General features: G+C 35.9%; 1 protein-coding gene across 4 annotated transcripts in view; it reads left to right on the top strand.

The window, feature by feature from the left end:
• LNPK (lunapark, ER junction formation factor) overlaps nucleotides 1-20,395 on the top strand; it is a 75,062-nt gene that overhangs the window by 13,012 nt on the left and 41,655 nt on the right. For all 4 annotated transcript variants that reach the window (XM_045033976.1, XM_003990886.5, XM_045033978.1 and 1 more), the window contains 2 exons: nucleotides 8,608-8,666; nucleotides 16,862-16,902. In XM_045033976.1, the coding sequence (XP_044889911.1) occupies nucleotides 8,608-8,666; nucleotides 16,862-16,902 (100 nt within the window). The remainder of the gene's footprint in view (nucleotides 1-8,607; nucleotides 8,667-16,861; nucleotides 16,903-20,395) is intronic.

Here is a 20,395-nt window from a genome sequence, read left to right as displayed (position 1 = left end):
CAAAAAAGCATGAAATAAAATACAACAACGTGAAAGTGGATGCTGTGGTATGAAGAGAGAAGACTTACCACGGGACATTTTCTTTCATGTGAGCTATTGCCTGAGCTTATTCCTGGACCGTTTTCCTTTGGAAACAAAAGTGTTGAGGTCTGGACCAGGGTTTACTTAAAGAAATGGAGGCAGAATTAGTAATAAAATGTATTGTTTTACTTATCACAGTCTACACTGATTATAAAGCTTAGCAATCTACCTGATATTGCAAAAAGTGACTCACTTCTGCGTTCCAAATTTCCCAAATGCTTTTACTGGACAGAGCGGTCATGGATTCAGGAATGAGCATATATTGCATAATCATAACTACCTTAAAGTTATCTTTTATGATAGAATGTCAATACTCTGTATAAGATGCTTTGATGTTTTATTATATCTTCTTTTCAGGATGTAATAGGGAGGAGCTTGGGATGATTCCCAACCTGTTATTTTTCTGCCTTTCAGATTCAATAGTATATTTATATCCCTAATCTTTTCAACTATTACTGAAACAAATTATAATCTAAATGCTGAATTTGCTTCATTGGAGTCATTATGGCTATCGTCCAATATGAGGGAAGGTTTAGATTGCAGTTTAAATTTTATATTTCTTGCTTATGCTGGCAGATATGCATTACCTTGGGAATTGGTTCATTTTCTAAGAGTGAACAGCCATTAAACTTTGTCTCTATCCTTAACTAACTCTACAGGCAGTCTTAGACTTTTACTCCTAGATACCTTATTCTTCCAGATTATAACTTTCTAGAAATTTCATTCTCTATAAGATCATTTCAGAGGCTTATTAGCATAAAACTTGACCTTCCCAGAGGATTTAGCCATATTTTCTTCCTCCCTCCCCCCTCCCTCCCTCTTTCTTTTCTTTTCCCTTTCTTTCTTTCTTCCTTCCTTCCTTCCTTCCTTCCTTCCTTCCTTCCTTCCTTCCTTCCTTTTCTTGGAGAGTGTGCACCTGCATGAGTTGGGAAGTGGGCGGGAGGGTGGGGGAGAGAGAAAGAATTTCAAGCAGGCTCTTCTGCTCAACATGGAGCCCAACGTAGAGCTTGATCCCACAACCCTGGGATCATGACCTGAGCTGAAATCAAGAGTTGGACACTCAAGGAAAAAAAAAAAAAGTTGGATGCTCAATTGACTGAGCCACCCAGGAGCCCCAGCTATATTTTCCTTCTGTTTTTGTTTGTTTGTTTGTTTTTCATTCCTCTTAAAATGGAGCTATGGGGGCAAAAGTTAAGCAAAGGACCTGAAGAAGGTGGTCTTGTCCCTATTTTTTATGTTTTTTTTTTCCTACTTAAATCTAAAGTCATTTGAGGATAGGACTTTGATCTTATACAGTTTTTAACACCTTCTTCTCACTCCTCCTCCTCTCTCACCCCCTCCTCCCAACTCTGATAAAAGATACTTCCTCAATCCAGCAGGAGGGTTGGCAAGCATAATTTGTAGACTTAAAAAAAAAATTTTTTAACGTTTATTCATTTTTGAGAGAGAGAGAGAGAGAGACAGTGTGAGTGGGGGAGGGGCAGAGAGAGAGAGAGAAGGAGACACAGAATCCAAAGCAGGCTCTAGGCTCTGAGCTGTCAACACATAGCCAGATGTGGAGCTCCAACTCATGAACCCTGAGATCATGACCTGAGCTGAAGTCGTCCCAACTGAGCCACCCTGGTGCTCCATAATTTGTAGCCTTTTGAGGAAAGTTTAACATTTCTTTCATGGTGATCTTATGAGAATACAAAGTATCTCTATACTTTGGAATCAACTATAGTTGGCTCTTAAAGGAGAAGGTTTCTGTGACCATCTGTTGATATTTACTCAAGGATAATCTTTACTAGGAGGTTTTGGTAGGTAAGAAATCATTTTGCAAGCATCCTTTTTGCAATTGATAGATATTTGAATATTGATAGTTATTCACTTGGTAGATTTTTGTATTTAAAGAATTATGTACCGAGACATAATTAAGAGATCTTACTCTTTAATGGGAAGATTTAGTATTGTTATGAGATCATTTCTCCCTAAATTAATCTAAAAATGTGTGATCACATTAAAAATACCAACAGTACTTAAAAAAAATTTTTTTTTTAACGTTTATTTATTTTTGAGACAGAGAGAGAGAGAGCATGAACGGGGGAGGGTCAGAGAGAGGGAGACACAGAATCTGAAACAGGCTCCAGGCTCTGAGCTGTCAGCACAGAGCCCGACGCGGGGCTCGAACTCATGGACTGCGAGATAATGACCTGAGCCAAAGTCGGCCGCTCAACCAACTGAGCCACTCAGGCGCCCCACCAACAGTACTTTAAAGGTCTTGGCACACTCATTCCATACTTTTGAATGGAAAAATAAACACATAGAATAGTCCTGATAATTCTAAAAAAGGAGAGGAATGAGAAGCAGAGGTCTACCAGGCATCAGATGTATTATAAAACTTCATTGATTAAAGGTTTGCTATAGTGTATAAATAAATAGTATATACATTAATTAAAAGTTTTTACTTATTTTTAAAGTTTTTTTAATTATTTATTTATTTTTATTTTAGAGAGAGAGCACTAGCAGGGGAGAGGGGCAGAGTGAGAGAGAGAGAGAAAGTGTGCAAGCAGGTCCCATGCATCCTTTACCCAGACTTCCCCAGTGGTAACATCTTGTATGAGTACAGTAAAATATCACAACCAGGAAACTGACATTGATTCAATTCACAGAGCCTATCAGATTTTGCCAGTTTTACATGCACTCTTTTGTGTGTGTTTTACATTTCTATGTAGTTTTATCATGTGTAGCTTCATGTCCCTGCCCCACAATTCAGATCCAGAACGGTTCTAAAACCACAAAGCTGGGAGCACTTGGCTGGCTCAGTTGGTAGAGCATGTGGCTGTTGATCTCAGGGTTGTGAGTTTGAGCCCCATGTTGGGTGTAGAGATTACTTAAATAAATAAATTGAAAAAAAAAAAAACAAGACCATGAGGCTCCTTTTTTGCTACCCCTTTGTAGTCCTACCAACTCTCCTCTACCTGCCTCCTTCTTAATCCTTGCCACCCACTAATCTGTTTTATATCTCTATAATTTTGTTAGTTCAAGAATTATAAAATGAGATCATGTAGCATATAACCTTTTGAAACTGGCCTTTTTCTTTTTTATCTAGCATATTCTTGAGATCCATTCAAGATGTTAAGTGTATCAATGGTTTCTTTTTTATTGTTGAGTTGTATTCCATGGTAATGACCTACCACGGTTGTTTATCCATACACTTGTTGAGGGACATTTGGGTAGCTTCCAGTTTTTGGCTATTACAAATAAAGCTTCTATGAACATTTGTATATAGGCATTAGAACATAAGCTTTCATTTCTTTGGGGTATATGTCCAAGAGTGTAATTTCTGGGGCATATGGTAAATACATGTTTAGTTTTATAAGAAACTGATAAATGTTTTTTCAGAGGAGATGTACCATTTTACATTTCCACTGGTTATATATAAATGATCTAGTTTCGGGTGATAGGCATTGAGGAGGGAACTTGTTGGGATAAGCACTAGGTGTTGTATGTAAGCCAATTGGACAATAAATTATATTAAAAAATGATCTAGTTTCTCTGCATCTTTGCCAGCATTTCATATTTTACTATTTTCTATTCTGATCATTCTGATGGGTACGTAGTGATATTTCATTGTGGTTTTAATTCACATTTCACCAATGGCTAATGATGTCAAACTTCTTTTCATGTGTTTACTTGCCATTTATATCTCCTTTTCTGTGAAATATCTGTTCATGTCTTCTATTTTTCTGATTGGATTATTAGTCTTTTTGCTGTTGAGTTCTGAGAATTCTTTAATTTTTTTTAACGTTTATTCATTTTTGAGGAACAGAGAGAGAGAGAGAGAGAGAGAGAGAGAGAGAGCGCGAGCAAGCAGGTGCATGGGGGAGGGGCATAGAAAGAAAAGGAGACACAGGAGCCAAAGCAGGCCCTAGGCTCTGAGCTGTCAGCACAGAGCTGGATGCGGGGCTCGAACGGGGCTCATGAACCGCGAGATCTTGACCTGAGTTGAAGTCCGACGCCTAACTGACTGAGCCACCCAGGCACCCCGAGAATTCTTTATATATTGTAGATATAAGTTATTTGTTGGACATATGGTTTGCAAATATTTTTTGCCAGTCTGTAGTTTGTCTTTTTGTTCTCTTAATAGGGTTTTTGCAGAGTAAAATTTATTAATTTTTCTTTTTATGGGTTGTGCTTTTGTTATCAAGAACCCTTCCCTGGCTATAGATTCTGAAGATTTTCTTATTTATTTTTTTTCTATGTTTTTTTTCTTCTAACATTTCACATTTAAGTTCATAAGTCATTTTGAGTTAATTTTTATATGAGGTGTGAGGTTCATGTTGAGATTCTTTTCTTCTTTCTTTCATTTTGCACATGCGTGCTCAGTTGCTCTAGCCCCTTTTTGTTGGAAAGGAATTGCATCATATTTAACACTATGAAATGATCTTTTTCTGGTTTAAGCCTTTTTGGGGGGGGTCTTGAATTCAACCTTGTGGGGTATTAAGATACAACTCTTGTATTGTTTGTATTTGCCTAGTATACTTTTGCTCTTTGTTTTATTATCTTCAGCTTTCAAAAACTCTTAATTTTAGATTTTAGTTTATGTTATGGAGTTGGGTTTTGTTTTTATGCTCCAGTCTGAAAGTCTTTTGCTCTGGTGAGTTTAGCTCATTTACATTTATTAACAGGAAAGATGTTGACCTAGGTTTTGAAACATAACTTTGTATTTTGCTTTTGTGTTTTTTTTTAACTTAAAAATAAATTTATAACTATGTGGCATGTTTATTTTTGCCCAGTTATTTGTAGAAGGTTGTATGAGTATGGGGGCATGTCCTCCTACATTCCAGGCTATCTAGAATTTTCCTTATGATCCAGGATTTAATGTGCTAATTTGCTCAGCTTTTATTTTTCCCAGCCAATAGGGTTAGGCAACTGTATATTTTTTCCTAATACAAAACTTCTTTTCTACCCTGCTGCCATAGAAACAAAGTTCTTTGTAAACAGGGCACTTCTAATTTTTTTTTTTTTTTTAACATTTATTCATTTTTGAGAGACACAGTGTGAGCAGTGGAGGGACAGAGAGAGAGGAAGACACAGAATCTGAAGCAGGCTCCAGGCTCTGAGCTGTCAGCACAGAGCCCAACACAGGGCTCCAACTGACAGACTGCGAGGTCATGACCTGAGCCAAAATCAAGAATCAGAGGCTTAACTGACTGCCTCTGTAAACAGGGCATTTCTGAATGATTTCTCTTTAAGCTCTCTGCCTTCTCTGTTTCACTGCTGGAGCCAGATGGAGGAGTTTCTGCCTATGTAGCATGCGTTTCTTACTCCTTTCTTTCTTTCTTTTTTGGAGAGAGTGTGTAAGTGGGGAAGGGGAGAGAGAATCCAACTGAGCCACCCAGGCGCTTCTATCTTATTCTTGTTATAAACATGGGGTTTAGGCTTTTACACTTTGAGAAGTTCGTCTTGCTCCCTCTTTGTGAGATAAGCAGTTTTCCTTCTCAGCTTGCACTCTTTTTTTTTTTTAAGATTTTTTTTTCAACGTTTTTTATTTATTTTTGGGACAGAGAGAGACAGAGCATGAACGGGGGAGGGGCAGAGAGAGAGAGGGAGACACAGAATCGGAAACAGGCTCCAGGCTCTGAGCCATCAGCCCAGAGCCCGACGCAGGGCTCGAACTCACGGACCGCGAGATCGTGACCTGGCTGAAGTCGGACGCTTAACCGACTGCGCCACCCAGGCGCCCCTCAGCTTGCACTCTTAATCTTCATGATCTCCATGGCTTTTGGGAGTTGGATTTAGCTATATCTTAATTTTACCAGAACAAGAATTTGCGTGTTTTCTTTAAAATTTTTTAAATGTTTATTTATTTTTGAAGGAAAGAGAGACAGTGAGCAGGGGAGAGGCAGAGAGAGAGGGAGACTCAGAATCCAAAATGGATTCCAGGCTCTGAGCTGTCAGCACAGAGCCGGACATGGGGCTCGAACCCACAAACCACGAGATCATGACCTGAGATAAAGTCGGACACTTAACTGACTGAGCCACCCAGGTGCCCCAAGAATTTGTGTTTTATTCTCCTTGTTGTTTGGAGTATTTCTAAGGAGAGAAGAGGGAAAGGGAAATTATGCCACTATTCTCTAAGTAGGAGTCAGTAGTAATAAATCTTTAGTATCATCACAAAATATGTTGCTTTGTTTTCATAAGTTGTATCTAATTATTAGGAGAGCAAAAACCTTTATTGTTTTATAGATTTTTTTTTTTTTAACATTTTTAATTTATTTTTGGGACAGAGAGAGACAGAGCATGAACGGGGGAGGGGCAGAGAGAGAGGGAGACACAGAATTGGAAACAAGCTTCCAGGCTCTGAGCCATCAGCCCAGAGCCCGACGCGGGGCTCGAACTCACGGACCGCGAGATCGTGACCTGGCTGAAGTCGGACGCTTAACCGACTGTGCCACCCAGGCGCCCCATAGATTTTTGAAGTACCTTATTGTTTTTCCTAAATTTCATTTTAAAAATACAAAAGAATTTCATTTAATTTAGCCTTAAAGGTAAACTATGTGTTCTACCTTTTCAAGTCTTGAAGGAAATGTATTGTTTGATAGTTCATTTTCTCCAGCAATAGTTCTGACAAAAACCAAAAGGAGAATCTATGGTCCACAAAGGGGGATTACTGAGTTTTATTTTGAGGTAAAGAAATACATTTCAATTCTTACAGTTTTTACACTTTGAAAATTATGTACACTTTTTCAAAATACCCATTTAAGAAAACTTACTGATTTCTTCAGAATTCTGTCACTATCTGCCATTCCTTGTCCTGTGTTCTGTTTTCCTATCCTTTTTTTTTTCCCTATATCATCTCTCTGCTGGCACTGTTTCAGTGGGTTTGTAATGGAGAAATAGTATGAGAGTTTTCTGTTGTAGAATACTTGAAGATTGTGAAAAGTACGTTTAACTTCTCCTCTCCCTTCCCTTCCCTTCCCCTTTCCCTTTCCCTTCTCCTCTCCCTTCATTTTTATGATATAAACAACTACCCAAGTATGAAAAAAAAAGACACCGAGCATTGTCAATAATGTCTTTTTTCGTACTTACGTAGTTGTCTGTATCATAAAAATGAACCAGCACAATATAAAAAGCATGTATTGGTTATCTATTGCAGTGATAAATTTTCTTAGAACTTAGTAGCCTAAAACTACAAATGTTTATTATCTCTCACAGTTCCTGAGGGATAGGGATGTGGGAGCAGATTACTTGGGTGGTTCTAGCTCGGGGTTTTTATTCATGTATAAATTGCAGTTAAGCTGTTGGCTGGAGCTGCAGTTACCTCAAGGCTTAACTAAGGCTGGAAAATTTACTTCTAAGCTCAACACACGTAGTTGTTGGCAGGCCTCATCTCTTTGCTGGCTATTTGCCACAGACCTCTATTTTTTGCCACATGGGCCTTTCTGTAGAGTTCCCTGAATTTCCTCATATCATACCAGCTGGCTTCTCTTAGAGCAAGTAATCCAAGAGAGAGAAAGATGGGGAGTGGAAGAGGAGGCCTAACGTGGAAGCTGCAGTCCTTTATAACCTAATCTTGAAGTGACATACTGTCACTTCCACCATATTCTGTTAGTTACACAGAACAACACCGGTAAGAGAGGACTACGTAAAGGTGTGGCTACCAGGAGACAGGGTTCACTGGTGACTTACCTTGCAGGCGAACTCCCAGGAATAGCAATGATGTATTTCAGAGTGAAGAGGTCACGTAAATCCAGATACAATGTATTTTTTTTATGAAATTGTGAATAATGTTTATATGCTTATTCTGCCATGTTCCATGGAGAAAGAGGTATTTTGCTATATTTACATTGAATTTAAGAGATGATCTTAGCAAGTTTGTGATTAGTATCATTCTTTGATTCCCTTTTAATATCATCTGAGGTCTTATTCTAATGTAAGTCCTAAAGAATTCTCCTCATAAAATCTTTGAAAGGAGGTGTCTAGCCAAGTTTACTTATCAAATATTTATTTGAAGGTAAGTTTTCTTTTTCTTTCAGATAGCTTATTCTGTTTAGTAGAGAAGATCCTTCCAATGTGAAATAATAGAGGAGGAGTAACAACTTACATTTGTACAGTGTGCTGGAGTTGTAAAACGTGCTTTTCCCTCAGTACCTGGGAATGGACAAATTTTGGGGGTTGATACTTACTTAAGAAGAAGAAATCTATAATTTGTTTTCTTTTGGGGACTTCATAAACCTCTTTGAGAATGATGAACACAATGGTCTCTCCAGAGGGATACACTTATGCACACAAAGGTAATTTCACAATTTTGGGGCATCCTCAGAAGGTGCATGGATTTTAGATTGAGAACTCCTTCTTTGAAAGCAGAGGTAGACCTTTGATGGTCACTGAAAGAAAGGAGTACTTTCTGATTTTCAAAATAGAAAGGGAAGCAATATACTGAACTCTAATTGGAAATGTGTATTTCTTTTCATTTTATAAGGCTTTTAATTTACTTATCCTAATGATGGTTTTTCTTTCTGAATTTTGCTTCCTCCGTAGCATCTGGAGCATAAGAACAGTACTTATTTTCTTCTTTTCCAAGAGAACAGAAAGAAATAGTAAGTTTAATTTCTATATTTTTATAAATACATTACAAAAAAACTCTATCTTCTTGTGCATTGGTTTCTAATTGAATGGCATGTTGTGAAATGTATATTGAAATGACAATGTGGTAAATATTGAAGAGTTGTTTACTATCAAGCATTTTGTATGATCAACGTTGTTCTGTTTTTTTCATTTGTGTTATTTTTGTCTTCTTCATTTAGAATATTTTTTATGCAAATAATTTCTTTCTTTAAATCAAGAGAAATTACTTGTTAATTTTTATACAACACTTTTGTCACATCATTCTCTTTAAAAATTTTTTTTTATTATTATTATGTTTACGTATTTTGGGAGAGAGAGACAGAGTGTGAGTGGGGGAGGGACAGAGAGACAGGGAGACACAGAATCCAAAGCAAGGCTCCAGGGTCTGAGCTGTCAGCACAGAGCCCGACGCGGGGCTCCAACTTACGAGTGTGAGATCATGACCAGATTCGAAGTTGGACACTTAACCGACTGAGCCACCCAGGCGCCCCTGCACCATTCTCTTTAACCTCACAGCTCCTAGGCTTTTGTTTTTATGGAAACATGCAACTTATGGTAATATCTCCTTCTGTAATCTGTGTACAGATTTTATTTTATTTTATTTTTAATTTTTTTTTTTTCAAAGTTTATTTATTTTTTTGGGACAGAGAGAGACAGAGCATGAATGGGGGAGGGGCAGAGAGAGAGGGAGACACAGAATCGGAAACAGGCTCCAGGCTCTGAGCCATCAGCCCAGAGCCTGACGCGGGGCTCGAACTCCCGGACCGCGAGATCGTGACCTGGCTGAAGTCGGATGCTTAACCGACTGCGCCACCCAGGCGCCCCTGTCTGTGTACAGATTTTAAAGATTTTCCGGTCTTAAAAATATGAGTTATAAACAAAGATAGGCAAATTTTGTTATAAATGAACTTTATATGTGACTTCTTTTTTCTTGTTTTAACTTCTAATTTTGGGAAATTTCATATGCATAATTACCTATACAAAAGTAGGGTGAATAATAAGTTCTCATATACCTGTCACACAATGTTAACAATCACCAATTGATGGTCAGTCTTGTGTCATTTTTACCTCCACCCACTTTTCTACCTACTGTATTATTTTGAAGTAGATCCTAGTTATATCTATCCATAATAGGCTTTAAAAATACATTATGTAATATATTATCATTCAGGAACATAATATTATATCTAAAAAATTTTTAATATCATAAAATATTAAATATGTTTTGTTTGACTCAAGATCCAAAGAAGATTCATACGGATATATGGCCCTCCTCACTTATGACTTCTCTTCAGCCCAGTTTAGGTTCTCTGGTCTAGTCTAGTGACCCTTCCTTGCAGATACCCTTGACTCTTTTGTCCGTCTTTCCCATCCTACTTGTCTGGCAAAAACTGCACCTTGTTTAAATACAATAATATGCTTAATCTATGACTGGCAAAAACTTCTATATGCTTAATCTATCCCTGCATCAGAAAAGCTAAAATTATTTAAATATGTATTCAGTACTGCTACACAGTCCTATTTTATAGTTCCCTAGAAAATTCACTTTTTTCTCTTTGAGAGCATTTTTTGAGATTGTATTTCTCTTCAAATCACTAATACCTGCCTCTCTGCAAAAAAACAAAAATCAAATCAAAATAAAGCCGACCAATCAACCAACCAAATAAAAATTCAAAATCTACAAACAAAATCCCACATACAAACAAACAAAATCCACCTGGCCACTCTCACGTGATAGTCTCACTTTATGGAGAAAATAGATGTAAACAGAGGAGAGCTGCCTCTACTACCAAATGTATCAAGTTGGCTTCATCTGTTTCTCCTTCAGTTATGTTGTCATCCTTCAGTGGTAGTCTGGAAGACTGAGTGTGATCCATTTCTGGTTAAGCCCTCCGTTTATGTTTTGGGTTCTAGATACTCTGGCCATCTCGAGAACTTTGCACTTGCCGTTATCTCTTCCTGAAGTTATCCTCTTCTGCATTATCTGTTGCTGTTGGATTGTCTCTATTGGTGTATCATCCTGCCTCCATACGGTCAGCTGGAGGGGAAAACCCTATCCTGACCCCATACTCCCTTTAATCTACCATGCATTCCTCTCTCTCCTTCAAAGTCTTAATCATCTCTACCTCCACAATTATCTTGAATCTGACCACTTCTAACCTGCTTTACCACTACTACTGTCCTAATTCAGGTCATTATTATCTCCTACTTGTACCGTTGCAATGGCTTCCTCACTAGTCTCTTTTTGAGGTACAGATCAGTTCTCTTGTCTTAAAATTCTCTGATGGCTGCCAGAGTAAATCTGAATTCTTTACCCCTACTTTCCGGCTTATGCCCATTCCTCTGACTTCATCTCTCTCCACTTTTTTTTTTTTTTTTTCACTTTTGCTCCAGCCATCTTTTTGTCTTACAGACAAGTTTTAGTTCTTTGAACATCAGTTTCCTAATTTGTAAAATGGAAACCTATATTAACAACATCATTAACATGAAATATTTGTTTTGGCAAGCTATTGTGAGTATGAAGAGAAACTATCTGCCAAAGCATATGAAAATTGCAAAGTGTTATATACATGTGGACTGATGACACTGGTTATTCTTTTCCATTCCTTATTCTTTTTTATTTTTCTTGCCTTTTGAATTATTTTTGTCTGATTTAAGTGGGAACAGCAGATATCCTTGTCTAATTTCTGATTTTCAGTGGAACAGCTTTTAATTTTTACCATTATAGATGATATTTGCTGTGGTTTTAAAAAATATTGATACTTTTTATCATATTAAGGAAATTAAGGTTATGGTGTTGTTTCCAGTGATATTTAGTAATATAGTAGATGCCAGGAGGACAAGAAGAAGTCTAAAACAAATATGTTCTCTGACTTCATGGAACTAACAAACTAGTGAAAAATATAAGAAAACTTATTTTAACAGAGTGGTTGGAAACTCTTCTCTAAGGAAATTAAATACGTGAATATTTTATCTTACAAATAAGCACACCAGGACATGGTTATTATATAAAGGGGTTGGTTTAAAAATTTATTTCATGGATCCTTTTATTTAAAAAGAATTACTGTGGGCACCTGGGTGGCTCAGTCAGTTGAGCAGCCAACTTTGGCTCAGGTCATGATCTCACAGTTCGTGAGTTTGAGCCCCACGTTGGGCTCTGTACTGACAGCTCAGAGCCTGGAGCCTGCTTTGGATTCTGTGTCTCCCTCTCTCTGCCCCTCCCCCACTCATGCTCTGTCTCTGTCTCTCAAAAATAAATAAAGATTAAAAAAATAAATAAAAAGAATTACTGTACATTTGAATAGGTATTACATGTACATTTAAAATAGACTTCATAAAAGATTGTCTTGCAATCCTGCACATATTTTTTTTTAGCATAAAGTCACTTATAATATTTATTTTTTTAAGCCTGAAGCTATTGATTGTGTCTTTGCCTTTTACTCTCTTTAGTTTTATTTCCTTTGTTATATACCTAGTATAGAATAAGTGTTGGCAAACCATAGCCTGTGGGTCAAGTCCTACTTACCACCTGTACAGGTCATGATCTAAGAATGATTTTAGCAGTTTTAAATCATTGAAAAATTCAAAAGAATAATATGTAGTGATATTACATTTATATGAAATCCAAATTTGTTTTTATTAAAGCAAAACGCTGTCCATTGATTTCCATGTTGTCTGTAGCTGCTTTCATTCAGAGTTAAGTAGTTGTGACAGAGTGTATGTGGTACTCAGTACTTCAGACTGTTACAGGATGTACAACAAATCACACTGACACAGTTATAACTCGACATTTCAAGTGCCATATGTATTGTGACAGTTTTCTTTTTATTAAATTATCAATGCATACTCATCATATAAAAACAGTAAGAGAAGATTGGACTTTGAATGTTGCATTTTTAGGGCATAGTGGACTGTGGATTATTTTGTTATCAAACTGCAAAGCATTGTGTTTATTACTCAATGACATTATAACTGTGCTAAAAGAATACAAATATACATTGACATTACCATACTGATTACTCATTATGATATTCCCAATTCAGAGAAAAGCAATGGTCAGAAAAATTGGAACATTTAAAATGGAATATATCATCAGAGCTGAATTTCTTCATAAAAATAAAAAGTGAAAATGAAGCTTCAACCAAATAAGTTTCTGAGTGGCTTATTAGTGAAGCAGAGAAAGCCATTTACCAATGGTGAATTAATGAAATTGTGTTTGGTTGCAGCAGCTGAAGAAATGTGTTCAGAGAAAGTATACTTTTTTAATTAGTAAGTAGCCTTTTGACAAGAATAATCGCTTGAAGAATTGAGAATATCGGAAGCAAGATAGTTAATTTAAAAACATGGCAAATGATTTCAAGTGATCTTCCAGTTGGCTCTGATACTGCTCAGTTGTAGTTTATTTGAGGAGTCAGTACTGAGGTTGAAGTAACTGAATTAACTTCTGGGAAAAGTCTGTGTGAAACAACTTCAGGACAGAATATTTTTAAAGTTAAAAAACTACCAATTCAGTAGGACCTGAAGTGGAATCTGCCAAGATGTATTATAATATTGGTAGTAAAATATTCCCAAAGACGACATACAGATGGCCCGCAGACAAATGAAAAGGTGCTCAACATCAGGGAAACACAAATCAAAACCACAATGAGATATCACTTCACACCAGGCAGAATGACTAGTATCAAAAGGATAAGAAACAAGTTTTGGCAAGGACGTGGAGAAAAAGCAACCCTTGTGCACTCTTGGTGGGAATGAAAATTGGTACAACTACTGTGGAGAATAGTATGGAGGTTCTTCACAAAATTAAAAACAGAAATACCGTATGATCTAATAATTTCATTATTATTTATTCTTTCTTTTTCTTTCTTTCTTTCTTTCTTTCTTTCTTTCTTTCTTTCTTTCTTTCTTTCTTTCTTTCATTATTATTTATTATTATTTCAATAATTTCATTATTTACCCAGAGAAAATGAAGACCCTAACTTAAAAAAGTATACGTACTCCTATGTTTATCTGTTTATTGCAAGATTATTTACAATAGCTACAGAAGCAACCTAAGTGTTCATCAATAGACAAATGGATAAGGAAAATGTGGTGGGTGTGTGTGTGTGTGTGTGTGTGTGTGTGTGTGTGTGTGTAGATCTACAATGGAATATTACATAACCATAAAAAGGCCATTTGAGACAACATGGATGGACTTAGAGGGTATTATGCTAAGTGAAACAAGTCAGACTGAGAAGGACAAAAAACATGATTCCACTCATAAATGGAATCTAAAAAATATGAATAAACAAAAAGCAGAATCAGACCTATAAATATAGAGAACAAATTGATGGTTGCCAGAGGAGAGGGGGGTGGGGGATTGAGAAAAAATGGGTGAAGAGGGGAGGGAAATATAGTCCTCTAGTTATGGAATGAGTAGGTCATGGTATTAAAAGGCACAGCATACAATCAATGATACCGTAATAGCGATATAATGGGACAGATGATAGCTATACTTGTGGTGAATAGCCTAACACATAAACTTGTCAAATCACTAAGTTGTACACCTGAAACTAATGTAACACTGTGTGTCAACTATACTAAAAAATATGTGTGAAGCAGAAAAAAGGGTTATTTGGATTAATTTACAAAACTTGTGAAACTGTAAGGTGTTCAAATTCTATGGTTATTCCTCATGTTAGGCAATAGCAGATACTTTGCAGAGCATAGTTGAACCTATCATGTGTTATTAAATTAGTAGTGTCAATGGGGAACTTTATTCTCATGAACTTAAATATTGTCAGTTTTGTGAACTTTAATCAGAAATAGAAGCTGAATATCTTAACCTGCCCAGCCCCACAGCACTTTGATGGCTCAGCAATGGTAAAGTTTTATGGTGGTATTTTGAGCTTAGGGCCTACACTGAAATATTTCTGCATGAGAAGAACATTTTCAACCACTGTGATGGAATGCTGACTAATTTGGAAAATTAGCTTTTGCTGCAGAGTTGATAATGGTTCTTAATGAATTAAACCTAAGATTGCAAGACAAAACAGTCCTTATATGCAAAACCTATACTGATGTAAAACAGGTATCATTGTGATGACAAAAAGTAATTAAAAAAAAAAAAGGCTATGACAAGTTAAAACAAGAAGCAAGATCTCCATTTCCACAGAAATTTGCAGCAGATATGTTATCTGATCTCGAACTATAGTTCCAGCAGTGTTTTCCATACCCCACTCAAGTAGAAAGGAAATTTCCATATTTCCTTTCCATTTAACTGTGCAGTTGAGGGGCTTCCACCTATCTTCAATTGGAAGTGATTCATTTCCAATGTTGTGACAAGATAAGGTAAATATCAATAGAAGAATTAAAGAATTCTACACTGTTTGAAATCCCTTCCAAACAGTGAATATGCTCAATTAAATCATGAGCTTGTGGTTTGATTTCAATATTTAGCAGTACCTATCTGTTTGAAAAAACATTTTGAAAAATCAAGTATGTAAGATTTCATCACAAATCAACTTTAACATATTAACATTTGCAGTCAGTTTTGATAGGGAACACTGACTTCTTTTTTTCTTTTCAATTTTTGTTTAAATTCTAGTTACTGAGCACACAGTGCAATATTGGTTTCTGGAATAGAATTCAGTGATTCATTACTCACATATAACACCCAGTGCTCATCACGAGTACCCTCCTTTTTTTTTCCCCCCCAATAGAATTTATTGTCAAGTTGGCTAATATACAGTGTATACAGTGTGCTCTTGGTTTTGGGGTTAGATTCCCGTGATTCACCGCTTACATACAACACCCAGTGCTCATCCCAACAAGTGCCCTCCTCAATGCCCATCACCCATTTTCCCCTCTCCCTTCTCCCCCAGCCCCCATCATCCCTCAGTTTGTTCTCTGTATTTAAGAGTCTCTTATGGTTTGCCTGTTTGTAACTATTTTTTCCCCCTTCCTTTCCCCCATGGTCTTCTGTTAAGTTTCTCAAGATTCACATATGAGTGAAAACATGATATCTGTCTTTCTCTGACTGACTTACTTCACTTAACATAATACCTTCCAGTTCCATCCATGTTGCTGCAAATGGCAGGGTTTCATTCTTTCTCATTGCCAAGTAGTATTCCATTGTACGTATAAATCACATCTTCTTTATTCATTTATCAGTTGATGGACATTTAGGCTATTTTCATAATTTGGCTATTACAACAAGTGCCCTCATAATACCCATCACCCATCTAGCTCATCCCCCACTCTCCTCTTTCCATCAACCGTCAGTTTGTTCTCTTTGAGTCTCTTATGGTTTGTTTCCCTCTCTACCTTTTCTCCCCCACTCATGTGTTCATCTGTTTTGTTTAGGGAACACTAATTTTGAACCTCAATTAAGTGAAATGTTATCTCCCCACCCAAAAGAAAATAATTTTTTTTCATTGATAGACCTATGTTACCAAAAAATTAAACTCAATTATTATTGTATTTGAATTTTATCAATAAGGATTTGTGGATGTTTGTTTTTTCTTATGCCTTAAACGTGCTGACTCAATTTTGCCTTTTGGCCCGTAATGCCTAAAATATTTACTGTCTAGTCCTTTGTAGAAAAGGTTTGCTGACTTCTGGATTAAGGGATAAATATTTGGCTTGGTCTTAACTAACTGTAGATGACTATTCTCTTTAAAGATGTTAACAGACTTCTTTTTCCCCTTTAGTAATAATAAGTCTGCTAGCATATTAAAAACTAAAATATTTTGGAGAAATTGCAGTAAAATCTTTTTATAAGTTTGTATTTGAATTTTTACATAAATAATATACTTTGATTTGGGTATTCAGATGCTTGCTACCCCAGAACTTCGATGAATTAATAATAATTTTATTATAAATTTAATTAAAAATCAAGAATATTTATTTAAATCCTATTTGGTAAAATGTTTAAATCTTTTTAAGTTTTGAAAGGTGTTTTATTCTATGTAAAGTTGATTTTTCTCTGATTGTAAATATATAGGCAAAAATATGAAATATGTATGTGTAAAAATTGAGATAATCTTTATCTGTACGCATCAGTGAGAAATCCTAAAATGAGACAGTATTCTTGTGGTTGCTTAATATATATCATTTGGCATGCTATTTTAAGATATCTAAGTATCTTAATATCTGACTTAGCTTTGATTTAAATCTTGTTTTCTAGATGAAGCATTGGATGATTTAAAATCCCAGAAGAAAAAAATAGTAAGTTATTTAAAATTAATTTATATAAAACAAATACATTAAGAATTGAATAAGTAATGTTTATCAGTTATAAGTAATGACTCTCCAAGTAACAAGTATGCTTTTAGATAGCATTTTAATGCTGAAGCTAAATTATGTATAATTTTACTAGTTAATAATGATTGACAGGAAAAAGTAGTTACATGGACCTTTTTGGTTCTAAGAATCTATGTCAGTTGGAAGCTGAAAAGCAAGTAAATGAATCATATTGGAGGATTAATTGAGGCAGAAGGGTAAAAAGGTAGGTGTCCAGTGATTATTAGAGCCAAAAAAAGTCAGTTCTAGGTTTTTTGGACAGTTCTCAGGTATTCTGGCTGAAGAAAGGGGGAAGGAAAGAATTGTTTTTTCATTTTCTATCAGCAGCTCTGATCACATGCGTATCTCTTGTGGGGCCAGTTAGATGTGTCCTTCAGACATTTGGAAAGGGGGCTAAGCATAAGAGATGAAGGGTCCTAGATATTTAGACGTTGATATATCATAGTCTCTAATAAGTGAATTGAACTTGGTGTTTGACTTGAATTTATATATACTTTTTTGTATAATTATTTTTGAAGTATGAAAATGATAATTGATAGCAATAGCATGTTATGTAGAAACTTATTTAATGAAATTTAATCAAATGCAAATGATCAATGTATTTTAGAGTAACATGTAATAAGTAACAATTATGTATGAAACTAATAAAAATTATGAAGGTTAAGATTAATGTCAAAAATTATTCTGTGAAGGTGCCTGGCTGACTTGGTTGGTAGAGTATGTGCCTTTTGATTTTGGGGTCGTGAGTTCAAACCCCATGTTGGGCTTAGAGCTTACCTAAAAATTTTTTTTTCTGTGAATTGGTAATAAAAGACACTGGTCTTGAGGGTTTTAAGTACTTGAAAAATAAAGGACCTTTAATTCTGAAAGGATTTCTTGTTTGAGCTGCTTCAGTGTTCTTTGAGTTATTTGTCAACATTGCATTGGCATTTTTAATGGTCTTGAAACATAGAAATATTGCCATTATATCTTATTGTATTTCTTGCGTTTCACGCATTATGGAACAGCCAGAAATTCAAAATGAGGAAATACTGATGTTTCTCAGTAATATATAAGTTGTGATATGATTGATTTGGTTTGCTGATGTGATAAAAAGAAGAGCTGATAGAGTTGACCAGAGCCAAACCCCACTTGTACCAAAATGGAGAAATTCTGATGAAAGTAGAAAAGTACAAGGAAGAAGACAAAAGAAAAAAGAAAAAAATAGAAAATTAAAAAAAAATTTTAAGTGATGAAGAGCCGACCCAGTGTCATTGGTATCACATGACCAGAAAGCAGAAACTTGGGGTAATCTTGGAGTAACAGCAGACTTGGAAAACTCTGTGAAAAGGCAAGCCAAGCTATTTGTTTCTTCTTTAATAGCCCTTGAAGGAATCACAACACAAATATACTTTACCTAGGTCTGACAGTTGGGAAATTCAGTTCAGGGTTCAACCTATATATATCTCTATATATTTTTTAATGTCTATATGGTTCAAGAGGCGTCAATATTGCAGAATAGTTCAGTATGTCTTGTTTCTTGCAGTATGATTAAAGAAAAATAAGTTGGCTGCTCCAACTCATTAATTAGGGAGCACAATTTGTATTGATTTGACTGTTGTTTGTTATAATACTGTTGTTACTGGGAACTAGTCCCTGGCCTTTATTACTCAAGCCCTTAACAGAGCTGCTTTGCTTGAGTTGCATTACATTTTGTTTAGAACAATAGGTGTTAAGGGTGAGTTGGTAAGGAGCACAGTGCTTGCTCATGATTGTGCTGGTAATGAGAGGAAAAAGAAGGATACTACTTTTTTTTCAACGTTTATTTATTTTGAGAGACAGATTGAGTGTGCGCAAGCCTGCGTATGCATGCACAGGGAGGGGGCAGAGAGAGAGGGAGAGAGAATCCCAAGCAGGCTCTGCACTATCAGCGTGGAGCCTGACATGGGGCTTGATTTCACAAACTGTGAGATCATGACCTAAATCGAAATTGAGAGGATGCTTAACCAACTGGGCTACCCAGGCGCCCCTGAAAGGATACTACTTTTGAACAAAAGCTAACTGTAATAAAAACTGATCTTCTTCATTGATGTTTAAGTTTAAACTATACATTTATAGCTTTAAAAATACTTTTATTATTGAAATGCCTATAGAAAAGTAACTTTTATCAGTGTAAAATTATCCAACTCCTGTCTCTCCTCTTTTAATAACAAAATGAATATAAACTGTATTTACTACTTGACATTTTATTAAAGGTGGTTTCCTTAGGGATGCATCTCTTTATTCTGAATGGATTTGTAATATAATTTATAAATTTGTATAAGTGCAATTTGTAACAATGAACATGAATTATCAATTGATTAAAAAGTTAAATTATTTAGGAAAATTAGTATCTTGACAGTTTTAAATCTAAGAATTTAAGTATTTACTGGGGCGCCTGGTGGCGCAGTCGGTTAAGCGTCCGACTTCAGCCAGGTCACGATCTCGCGGTCCGTGAGTTCGAGCCCCGCGTCGGTCTCTGGGCTGATGGCTCAGAGCCTGGAGCCTGTTTCCGATTCTGTGTTTCCCTCTCTCTCTGCCCCTCCCCCATTCATGCTCTGTCTCTCTCTGTCCCAAAAATAAATAAAGGTTGAAAAAAAAATTAAAAAAAAAAAAAAGAATTTATTTACTTATTAAAATAAAGCTAGGAATTAATCTTTAATTATCTAAAAAACTCCCAAGTCTAGATACATACATTTTGCTACTCAAAAGAAAAAAAATATATAGCTTAAAAAAAAATTTATTGTTTAGTAGATAATCCCTCTGCATCCAAGAGCATCCCATCAAAACAGTTCAGAATCAAGATCCATCAAACACAAGTGTTGAAATTTTTAAGTGGCTTCATGAAAATGGTGTACTTTTTCAAGAACAGTATTTCTATGTGGTAATTCCTTTCTGGAATTCTCAGGAAATTTATGTTTTTCTAAATCCTGAGAAAAATCAGTTGAGAAATTAGGGACATGGGAGGGCATGTTATAATTCCCCGAGTATTAAAACTTAACAATTAACTACAAATGTTACTGGTTCAAAGGAATCCACTAACGCCAGTTGAAAGAAAGAGTAAGAAATGCTGACATGCTGAGCTATAGGTTAATGTGGACATTTCTGGAAACAGGACAGGAGCATGTAGTAGAGAAGTACTATAACCTAATTAATCAGTCTTGCTTTTGTGGCCATATTATGTTTTATGGGTCCTGTCTCTTGTTAATGTTGAGTTATTCTTGCAAATAGGTAATAATAAGCTTATACACGTAATATATTGTATATATAATCCTGTGAATGACATTCCATGAAATAAATTTTAGAAGCAAGATAAGTCCTTAAATTGGCACGTTTGGCATGTGATTCCGTATAGGGCTGTTGACCTCACTAGAAGTTTCAAGTGTTATATTTTTATATT

This window comes from Felis catus, chromosome C1 (assembly GCF_018350175.1).
Source record: "Felis catus isolate Fca126 chromosome C1, F.catus_Fca126_mat1.0, whole genome shotgun sequence".
Taxonomy (NCBI): Eukaryota; Metazoa; Chordata; class Mammalia; order Carnivora; family Felidae; genus Felis; species Felis catus.
This window is presented reverse-complemented; position numbering and strand designations above follow the sequence as displayed.